Source organism: Elaeis guineensis, chromosome 9, assembly GCF_000442705.2.
Source record: "Elaeis guineensis isolate ETL-2024a chromosome 9, EG11, whole genome shotgun sequence".
Taxonomy (NCBI): Eukaryota; Viridiplantae; Streptophyta; class Magnoliopsida; order Arecales; family Arecaceae; genus Elaeis; species Elaeis guineensis.
Genome location: NC_026001.2, coordinates 94,455,106 through 94,466,795, shown reverse-complemented (window position 1 = coordinate 94,466,795; position 11,690 = coordinate 94,455,106). Strand labels below are relative to the sequence as shown.

The window sequence follows — 11,690 nt, the reverse complement described above, 5'->3', positions numbered from 1 at the left end:
AAAGAAAGAAGAAAAAATAATAATAATAATAAAATATTATTTTTAAAAAAAATAATAAAATATATAAAAAAGATAATGTATAATATTTTAAATATTTTTTATAATAAAATATTGTAAAAGAGTATTATAGCAAAACTACTTAGTTTGTCTTTGTTAGCAAAAAAAAAAAGAGCCAGCTCTAGATTGAAAATGGTGTTTTAAGTCATCGAATTATGTTTAAAGCACCTTCTATCAAACTCAAATTTGACTTTTTTTTTTTTTTGCACCTAAAACTAAAGCATGTTTCAATTATTATGATGTACTCATATAATAAACACCCTTCAGCTATAACTTTTCATTGTTATTATGGAAATATTGGCCATTGTTATCCTGATAATCATTTGCTAGATTTTGTAAGAAATTCAACTAGTAGCTTTTACAAGGTAACCAATGTAATATTAAAATTTAATGGAAAATAACCAAAAAAAGATTATTGGAATTAATTATCCAACATAACTATTCACAAAGTGAAATTTGTTTTTCTAGAACTATTTACATAAAATACTTTATAAATGTTGGAGAGTGATTTTTTTAAAAAAAATATTATTTAAATTTGATAAATAGTGAAAAAAATAAGCAATAATTATTTAGCAAATCTATGATATTGATTACACAATAATCAAAATATTGCCATCATTGAGATATATGGCTCGAGTCTGGCTAAACCCAACTTCATAAAATATTCTAGATTAGGTCTTTATCTCATTATATAATGCCATAGAAGATGTCAGACAAAAATCTATTAACTTGACCGACTTGGATTCATATTTAAAAATTATATCACTATAAATTATTTTGCAAGCTTGACCTGATCCAAATGCTCAAATCTTCTGGATTATAAAGCCAAATCTAAAGGCATCTCCAAACCAAAATTCTTAGAAGCTAATATATGATTCTACCTAATAAATTTTGAATTTATTATAAAATTTATGAATTATATTTCAAAATTATGTTAGTAATAAATTGTTTTGCAAGCTTGATCTCATCTAAATGCTCAAATATTCTATTTTATAAGGCCAAATCTAAAAGGTACCTTCAAACCGAAGCAACTCTACCTTTACTATATTTTAAAAAAAAAAAATCATGAATATCATGCCTCTCAATAAACATGTATGAAGAAAGTAAACTTAGAACTCCACCTTCCCTACGAGAAGTTTCCACAATAATTTTTTACTCTTGCTAGAACTAAGACATCAATGAGTACAGCCTGAAGTAATTTAACAATCTTAAATGCACTTTTGAATCATCACCAAAAATAATGTATTTTCGAAATGGCAAAAAATAGAAGGGGCCATTCCCTACTCACTATTATAACCACCCAACTCCAATCCAAACCTAAGCCCTGGCTCTTGAGCAAACTAAGATGCTACTCATGGAATAGATAATTTACATCTAAAAGTGTGGAAACAAGTACCAAAGTGCTATATCAAACCTCTATATTGCTAAATTTATATACAAGGGTTGTGCCATGCTAACTAAATGTTCGTTAAGAATGTGAAAATCTTATCTAAAAATATGGTTGTTTCGATGGATGAGACCAAGAGTATATATGTACCATAAAAATTCTTAATCTACTCGATGTAAGACTATTATTCCTCAACACTTCTGCTTGCATGTGGAGCCCATGAGATAGAATCCAAAATAAGGGATCAGAGGTGTGCGAGCAAATCGATCATACCACAAAATCAATCCGAACTATTAATTTTGGTTTGGTTATATATACTATATAGATACACATACATACACACACACATATGCATACATACATATATATGTGTATGTGTATATGTATTAAAAATGTATATATGAACCACCATCGGTTCACTTATATTTTGCCCTAGTCCTATCGGTTTATTGCTTTTATATCTAGCCCATTTAGCTCATCACATAAACTATCTATTTAGCCTATTTCATAAGTTGCCTATTTATCATGGTTAGAAAAAAAATTAAAATCGATAGAAATCTATTTAACCCATCTCAGAAACTATCTATTTGACATAAGCCTATTAGCCCATAACCCAACAAACTGAACCAAAATAGAATCAATTTTTCTTTTGTTTGGTTTGAATTGGTTTTTCTATATGTTTGGTTTGATTTCAGTTTCAATTTAAAAAATCAATTCAAGTCAGTTCAATGTAAAACTTGATCCTAAATCAATTCGAGCTTAACCGTATACACCCCTATGAGGGATGACATATAAATTAGTAAGTGAGAGAATGGAGCATTCGACGGATAAGAAGGATTAGTGGGCTTCTAGAAACTTGAGCATTTAGATAAATAACTCAAGTATATAAGCACCACAATAACCCATCCAATGTGGGATTGTTATTCCTCTGATATTGAAATTCAATTTTAATTCAAGTTGCTAAATTTATTGTCCTAATTCAGGCAATCTATGGTGGGTCCAACTTCTTTTATTCAAGCCAACTTTAAACACCTAATAACCACTGAATATAGTATAGTATAATCACCCCATAAGATTATGATTTTATCTTATTGTTTAATCAAGTCATGCTAAAACATGCAAGTGCTATGTTCCAGATATCAAATTCATACATGTGACATGATCAAATCACACTCAATTATGAGAAGGAAAATTTAAAAAAGTAAAGAAAGGATAGGAATAAGGTTTAATAAAAATATTGATGGGTTTGGTTCAAAGAATAAAAAAAGGGAGGTGGACAAAATTATATAAAATGGGTACCACATTAGTTTCCTTTCCAGATTATAGGAATTAAAATTATCTTAAGATATTGGATGAAAACCAAATAGTTTATCCGACTACTATAATTGGAATTACTGTTGAAAGTATATAGGGTTGATATTTTATTCAATCATACTATATGGAAATAATATATTATTAATTTCTCAAACAATAATGTAACTTATCCAAAGAAATCAAAAGAATTGGCTTTAATAACCATTATTGAAGATTAAGAAGAATTATTTGAATAGATGGTTGAAGGTTTTCAAAAAACTTCCTAGTCAAAAAGAAAAAAAAAACACAATGATGATGACATTGTCGAAGACATTATGAAAAATTTTGAAGTTTAAGTTTTTAACATTACAAAACAAGAGAAACTGAAAAATTTTAATCATGTAAACATAAATGCTTAATATATACTAATTTTTTCCTAAAAACATTCTAGAAAACTATATAATGCACTTGCAATATGACATTTAAAATGGCAATATCTACTAATGGAATATAGTAACACATCTAATCATATCTATACTATATTTAGAAAAATCATTAGTGTGCTTTTGGATCTGCCAAATTTGATCCTAGGTTAAACATCAATTTATTAATATATAAAATTATATTGAATATAAATATACTAGATAGCTAATTGTGGAAGCAAATTTTTTTTTCTCCATTTAAATTCAAATCTTGTAAGTTGGACTAACTAATCTCTATCATGGTCCATGTAACAACCATCTCTCCATATTTTTTTCTCTGTTTTATAAGATATTCCAACCATTTAACCATTCTTATCCTCTCTTTCGTTATTTCATAATATTAGAATCCCTCTTTCTCTTTTTTTTTTTAAATAGTCTCAACTATGCTCCTAATTTTACTTGGCTTCACTCCTCTGTCTCGTCTGATCCTCAAATATTTTTTTCTATTTTTAATCTAGCTCTTCCCCCACCCAACCATCAATGTCTCTTCCCATCATTTTATTTTCTCTTAAATACTATATTTTCATATACTTTTTATTTTACTAATTTATTTCTTCTTTTTTCTTATAAAATATTATTACAAATATCTAATGTGTAGATGTTAGTTATGTCCTTATTCAATTTCACAATTCAAGGTTTTTTATATTCTATAATTATATATTTTATTTTATGATATCTAAATTTTATCTCTATTCCTATTCCATAACTGGGGCACTACTTTTCATTTTATCTTCATTTATGGCTCTTATACTCTAAATCAATTTTTATGTTCTAATTTTATAAATTTTATACTCTCTATAGTTTTACCTTTTTGATCTTAAAAATTTCATTTCTTTCTTTTTGTTATTAAAATTATTTTTTTTTGTTGTCCTAACTATGCTTTATGCTACTAATAGAAGCATTTTTGTTATTTTTAATAATTTATGTTATAGAGTAAATATCATATTTCAAGTTTATTATAGTCACTATTTGTATTTCTAATATTTCAAAAAATTATTCTATATTAAAGATTGACTAATCTTTTGTTTTATACTAATAGGTTGTTATGTATTTAAATTATATTTTAGTATTATTTGGCATTTAGTAACACAATCAAAGTATGATTTTTTTCTTTTTTAGTTGCTCAACTTGCAAGGTTCATGCTACGATGCTAATTAACTTTAAAAAATTTAAAAATATAAAAATATAACATTTAAATCCTTACATTCCATAATGACATGCAACCAATGATATGTTTTTTTGTGGCCACTAGCTTCCATTTTAACTCCCAAACATAAATTTCTTCCGGCAAACTAGAGAGATTTGGTTGGATGCTAAAGATATTAAATCTTAGCCACCAGATCAAGAAAATATAAACAGGACATAGGAAAGGAAATAGCTACCAGATCAACTGGTCTTTATTTGCACCTCTCACCTCGATCAAGAATTTGGAGATGTAAGTTGACTTTAATGAGCCTCATGGTCCAATATGATCAAAATTTTCTCATCACATGGGTTGACTCTATTATTTTGATAGTTTTCTCAATAATAAAATTTAATCAGAATTTCTATAAGATCGCATGCATTGAAAAATCCCTGAGTCATGAGCTCCAACATTGCCCTCAAGACTATGATTTTCTCTTGAAGAAAATTAGGTGCTCGTCGCAACTCAAACTATTTATACGATTAGCTAAATATATCACAACTATAATAATATTATTAATGCTCGTTCTCTGTGATCCTTGGCTGACTAATCTTATTCATACTATTAGATAGTCTGCATGGTATTAGAGCTAGGTGGAAATTGGTATCTTGAGTCAAGCTGGGCTAGATTAACAGGGCCCAATCAATTTTAGGCCTAGTTGGGTAAGCTCAAAGCTCTATCCAAACTTAGGGCATAATGACATAGTAAATATAATTAAAATCATATTGAGAAGCAACTAGGCATGAATAATATATTATATTTTTTTGTGTTTTAAGTTGAATTCAAATTCTTGTTCAAAAGTGGTGTTACAAGGTCGAGTCTAAACCAAGTGTTGCTAAACCCAGATATACATGCATTGAGGTTTCGTGTCTTTTTTTATTTTTTTTCCAGTTGTCAGTCCGTTGAAGGATCAAATTGACTTCGAGTATGGATAACTAAAATATATATATTGGATTCAAATCAAATTCAATACTCATCTGATATCAAATATTATATTTTAAATAATAATTTAATTAAAATAATCATATTTTGAAAAATTTATCAATAAAATATCTATTACATGCAACAAAAATTAAATCATAAATAAAAATAATAAATTAAATTTGAAAAAAATAAATATTACTTTCTTATAAAGGCTTACACATAGTCTAACATGTCATTATTTTTATTTTTAATTAAATATATAAATTAATTAAATAATATATATATATATATATATATATATATATATATATGAGGTAATTCATGCGTTGACTCAGGTATAAAACCTCACGCCCAAATCTAACTCATAAATTTCTTTACCAAAAAAAAGAATCTAACTCATAAATTTCAACATAATTGACTGTCATTTTATACCCTTCACGTCAGGTTTTGATCGGGGTCAAGTCAGATTGACGTATCCAGATTAGTGACAGACCCATCGTTCCAGTTGGCATTATAAGGATTGGGGTTGTATCTTCTGACGCAAAAGAAGGATTTATCGTCATTCGCACCAATTCACCGTTGGATCACCCATCGCACAGATCATAAAGCATTCTGCAGTATTTTATTCATCCATATGCACAGATCGTAAAGCGACTATGGATGATTCTACGGTGGATTTATGCAACGAGGGTGAATTATTCTTTAGTGCCAAAGATGCAACCCCTACCCACCTTAGAATTCGCTATGTTTACAAGTTGGACTAAACCCACCCAGCCACCCATCTTACACCTTCTTTCGCGATGTCAACCGTTAGATTGCGCGACATCCGCTCCGAGATCTGTGCTGGCAGTTGATCCAACCCACCCAACCATCTCGCACCTACCGAGAAGGGGCTCCGTATGTTTCCATTGAATCGACTACGGTGAGATGCTCTTTGCTGTTTGGAACGCGACAGCAGATCAGGAACATTTATAAACCGCGGGACGGTGTGAGCGGGTGAAGACATTAACTTCTTTGGTCAGGATACATTTAAAGCAGACGACACGTGGCGTACTGAGACGTCGTCGTTGAAGAAATCCCATTCCATATCCAACGCTGCCCTGCACGAGTTGACCCTGTCATCCCCGCATCAGACGTTTTTTGAACTTCACCTCACATCTACCCTTATCTTTGAACGAAACTACAAAATTATCCTGCCTTGGCGTTCCATTCATCAGTCCACAATCATCCTCATAATCCATCTCGGTAGCAAGTTCAAAGGAGTGAAACTTATTTTATAATCTTCATCACAAGTCTCCATTTAACTACTTTGTAAAGATTTAATTAAATTTATGGTCCATCATAATATTCATAAGCAAATGTTAACTATATACATTAACATTACTATAACGCTGTAAACTATAATTTTGCACTCCATAAATAATCATAGTTTAATTTAAAAAAATCTTATATTCTTTTATTTTTTTTCAAAAAATAATTATTATAATATAAAAATATTTTTGTAAATAATAAAAAGATAATAAAAATATTCATATGAATTTTAATTTTTATGAAAATTAATCAAAAATTATTTATTTCTTAATTTAGTAACTCTTGCTTGATAGTTAAAAAATAATTGTTAGACAATTTAAATTACACCACCACCTACCAAAAAGAAGTATTGTCTCTTCAATCAACTTTCAATTTCTAATATTTTGGTAAGTCCCTCTATTATTTATAGTACTATAAAATTTACTTATTAATTTAATAAGATTCATATAAAGATTACCAGATCTGAAATGTTGACTTTTACGGTTATAAAAATTTGAGACTTATCTGCTAAGATCCAAAGGAACTTGGATACAAAAAAACAACAAAAGAATTAATTATTGATTAACATGTCAAAAAAACCTGCAAGTTTTCTTAGAATTTAATCAAACAATGTAGGGAGAATTTCAATTCTAGAATAAGCAATTGACGTCACTAAGCAAGTTATCTCAACGTCAGTGTCAATTCTGCAATATTTTTCTAGAACCGGGCCCCATCTCGTCTACTCCCTCCAAACAAATTCTGAGCGACGCGAAGAGCAGGGGAGGAGAAAGAATCCGGCGACGGACTCTCTCTCTCTCTCTCTGTTCCAGAGGTTAACCAGTTTCACACCGGTGGTGACCAGACCTCTCCGACGCCAGTTCCCGGAAAACCACTTCCAGACCGGAAAACCACGTCCGGGAAGTCGAGTTAGATGACAAATGGGTTGCGTTCTCGGTAAGCGACCCGCGGCCGCTGGCGGAGAGGCCGCCGCCCCCACCCTTTCTCCGCTGGTCCTGGACCACCCCCGGATCCCGTCTTCGCCCAAGGACCCCGCCGTGTGGCCGGCCTGGCTCTCCGCCGTCGCGGGCGATGCGCTCCTCGGGTTATCGCCCCGTCGCGCCGACTCCTTCCAGAAGCTCGCCAAGGTTTTCCCTTCCCCTGCTCCGAAACTCCCCCAATTCATCAAGAACCGATTTTTTTGGTGTGATTTGTTGAAATTTTCCGGGTTTTGGGGCGGATGTAGATCGGGTCGGGGACGTATAGCAACGTGTACAAGGCGAGGGATTTGGAGACGGGGAGGATGGTGGCGTTGAAGAAGGTGAGGTTCGAGGCGGTGGAGCCGGAGAGCGTGCGATTCATGGTGAGGGAGATCGCGGTGCTGCGGCGGCTGGATCACCCGAACGTGGTGAAGTTGGAGGGGCTCGCCACCTCCCGCGTCTCCGCCGCGCTCTACCTCGTCTTCGAATACATGGAGCACGACCTCGCCGGCCTCGCCTCCGCCCCCGGCGTCCGCTTCACCGAGCCCCAGGTACTCGTTCCAGACTTGTATGAGTTTCCTAAAAGAAAGGCCTTTTCTTTATTCGAATATCTTTCTCTTTCTCTCTCATCCCCTGAGCACTGTTCTGCTGTTTATAGGCTTTGTTGGAGTTGTTTATCCTTGTAGTGGGAGCAAGAAGTATGTTGTGTTCATCATATGGTGAGATTATAGGATGTTGAGAAAAGTAGGAAAATTTTAAGCTGACAAATTGTTATAATTGATGTGGAGTTAATCAATTTTAGTTTTTTTTTGCATTGCTCTTTTCCCTTTTCGAGATGGAATCTTCCAACCACTTATTACAGTAATCACCCAGTTGTGTATTATATATTCTCTGCAAGAAATCCTCGTGGTCATAGACCAATTTTATACATTTCTGAGTTCAAGGTGGATTGAAAAAGAAAAAAAAAAAAAAAAAGGGAGAAGCAATTCATCTATTCATCAACATTTTGATAGCTATTTAACCGTGTTTTTATGCGCAAGATGCTAGGTTCCTTGTACCACCAATTTCTTATCTTGTATCATTTGGACAGGTGAAATGCTACATGAAACAATTACTATCTGGTCTTGAGCATTGCCATAGCAGAGGTGTCTTACACCGTGATGTCAAGTGCTCGAATCTGCTTCTCAACAATGAAGGAATACTTAAAATAGCTGATTTTGGACTGGCATCTACCTTTGATCCTAACCACAAACGACGCATGACTAGTAGAGTTGTTACATTGTGGTATCGTGCCCCGGAACTTCTATTAGGTGCCACTTATTATGGTGTCGGTGTCGACCTCTGGAGTGCTGGCTGCATACTGGCAGAGTTGCTTGAAGGGAAGCCAATATTGCCCGGACGAACCGAGGTATTTCCATGTTCATGATCAAAAGCATTGTCATATTAATATTTAATCGTAACAGCATTCCTTGCAACTTATTTTCAGTCATTGCAAACTTACAGCAAATGTTAGCATTTTGTTTTTCCATTTTGTGACCATCACTCGGTGGTTTATGGCTAAACTTCTTCCCTTGCTTTCCTCATTTATTGCTATACAGATTATATGCTTGCTTCTCTGGGCCCATGAGTTGCTCTCTATCATCTCACATTTTCGTGTTTTTGCCAAAACTTATATGGTGGGTGTTTCATTTTAAGATGACATAACCATTTTCATGCTCATTTAGGTGGAACAATTGCACAGGATCTTCAAGCTATGTGGAACCCCTTCAGACAAGTACTGGAAGAAGTCAAAATTGCCGTATGCGACTATTGTTAAGCCACAGCACCGCTACAAGCGTTGTATAGCAGAAACCTTCAAAGATTTTTCAGCATCTGCATTGTCTCTTGTTGAAACGCTTCTTGCCATCGACCCAGATGAGCGATGCACTGCCACTGCTGCTTTGAATAGTGAAGTGAGTATCTCCTTTATCAGCACCATTTGCTTGATGGAAATTTTGATACTATTCAGTTTCTCAAGAACACAAGTCATATAAATTATCCAGGATGCTTACTATCTCCAATGAGAATTAATAGATGATATTTCCAGGCAATTCATTTTTGTTTTTAACTGGTCTTGACATTTGTTCCAGTTCTTCACCACAAAGCCTTATGCCTGCGAGCCATCAAGTTTACCTCAGTATCCTCCTAGCAAAGAAATGGATGCAAAATTGAGGGATGAGAAGGCCAGAAGGTAAGCATCTTTTCTCTTGTGCATATATCGTAATACAATAGTTTCCAACTGATAATGAACTTAATTAATTTCTTTTTGGTTAAAAGGCAAAGAAGGGTTGATGGGAAAGGAAATGGTGATGTTACACAGAGAGCCCATGTTCACCCTCGGCGAAGCAGGGCAGTCCCAGCACCAGAGGCGAATGCTGAGCTGCAAGTTAACTTAGATGTACATTCTAACAAGTTCTTTATTTTAATCTTCTTTTTCTTGCGAAATAATACCTTTTTCAAAGTAATCAAATGGTGTAGCATTGCATTATTACTATTATTTTTCGAAGCCTTGGATCATATTAGGCCTGTCATAGCCATTGTTTGTGGTCTGCTAGCCATAATAGCAAGGGAAACTCTCTCTCTCTCTCTCTCTCTCTCTCTCTCTCTCTCTGTGGTCCATGGCTTAGAAATCCCAAGTCCACTTAAGATAAGCACATGTCATGGAATTTCAACTTTTAATCTTTGAATTCACATTAAACCAGCCATAATAGCAGTTTGTAGTTAGGCAATCATAATGGTAGGGGAAGTCCCACTCATGTGTCTCTCTCAGGCCCATGATATATCATGAATCCACTTAGGGTTGCAGGGCTTTCAATAAAAAGGAAGAATCAAGAGAACAAATGGAGAATGCTTACAAATTAAGATATTGTTTAGTGTTTGTAAAGTTTTTACAAGAAATGCAATTGGTGTTACCTTATTTAGTGAGCTAGGTAGTCAAATCATAAAATTTAGAGGATGCATTTTCTACAAAACAACAGTAATAAACCATCTTGCTGTAATTGAATAAGGGTTAGACTTGAATTTTGAGTACCACAAAGGTCAGTTTTTAGTTGCGATTTACTGAAACTTCTGTATATGATCTGTTCTTTCATTGCCTTAATCAATTTGTGTCGATTTGCAGCGACGGAGGATGATGACTTGTGTGAACGTCACGAGCAAAAGTGAGAGGTTCCCTCCTCCCCACCAGGATGGAGCAGTTGGGTTCCCATTGGATGATTCACGCAATGGAACAGCATCCTTCGTGGTAGCAGATGCTTCTTTTGATTCATCATTCTTTGAGGCAAGAGAAAATTCTGGTGGTGCATTACCAGGCAAGAGTACTGCCAGAAGGAAGAGTGCAAGTAAGGAGGAGCATCAAGTGGCTCCTTCCCATGCTTTGGTGAGATCGCTCAGGCCATCTTCTATTGGACTACTGATGGATCTCAGAAGAAACACAAGAATCCATAGAAGAACCAAAGGAAAGGAGTCAGAAGTTTTTGATGCTGGCGCTTGAACAGTTCCCTGTATTGGATCTTTCTAGTGCGTCCCTCTCTTAGTTATGCCATTTTACTCTATTCATTTTCTACTACTTTTTTTGATTTCTGTACAGTATTGAGGTTCAGATGGAGTATGACAGGATATAATAAAGGAAGGGATATGTTCCTTGGTAGTAACAGAAAATTTCTCTGATCATTCTTTATTTGTTTTGTTCCTTTTCAATGCTACAGCAGCTTATTCCCTGGTGTTTAGAACGTATGAAGGCCATCTGGTAATCAAGATATTTGTCAGATGATTCTTGAATTATTCACAGCTTATTGAGAAATATTTCTTGAACAATAATTCTTGAATTAAGGATAACAATGAAGGTGAGAAAAGGAGGGCCACTGAATGAGTATAGCATCTGACTAGGTATTTAAGTGCATGAATAATGATTAGGGATGCTGGGTAGATCTTAGAATTCAGGTTAGCCTACGATTGAGCAAGGGGCAAACTGGAGGCAGAATTTAGGGCATGTTTAGTCCGCAATCGGAGTGGATTGGAATGCAATGAGAATTGGAATGGTTATATCTTCTGATGTA

General features: G+C 34.0%; 1 protein-coding gene across 1 annotated transcript; it reads left to right on the top strand.

The window, feature by feature from the left end:
- Positions 1 to 7,373: 7,373 nt before the first annotated feature.
- On the top strand, positions 7,374 to 11,292 carry LOC105051049 (probable serine/threonine-protein kinase At1g54610). The gene is made up of 7 exons (XM_010931321.3): positions 7,374 to 7,761; positions 7,860 to 8,144; positions 8,684 to 9,001; positions 9,318 to 9,545; positions 9,723 to 9,823; positions 9,910 to 10,030; positions 10,754 to 11,292. Exons 1-7 carry the CDS (start codon positions 7,555 to 7,557, stop codon positions 11,123 to 11,125), a joined length of 1,632 nt encoding a protein of 543 aa, XP_010929623.1. The 5' UTR covers positions 7,374 to 7,554; the 3' UTR covers positions 11,126 to 11,292.
- Positions 11,293 to 11,690: the final 398 nt, after the last annotated feature.

Coding starts and splice junctions, on each gene's coding strand:
- LOC105051049 (XM_010931321.3), top strand. CDS start 7,555: ATGGGTTGCGTTCTCGGTAAGCGACCCGCGGCCGCTGGCGGAGAGGCC. Junction 7,762..7,859: donor CCTTCCAGAAGCTCGCCAAG/GTTTTCCCTTCC, acceptor GGGCGGATGTAG/ATCGGGTCGGGGACGTATAG. Junction 9,824..9,909: donor AGGGATGAGAAGGCCAGAAG/GTAAGCATCTTT, acceptor TTTGGTTAAAAG/GCAAAGAAGGGTTGATGGGA.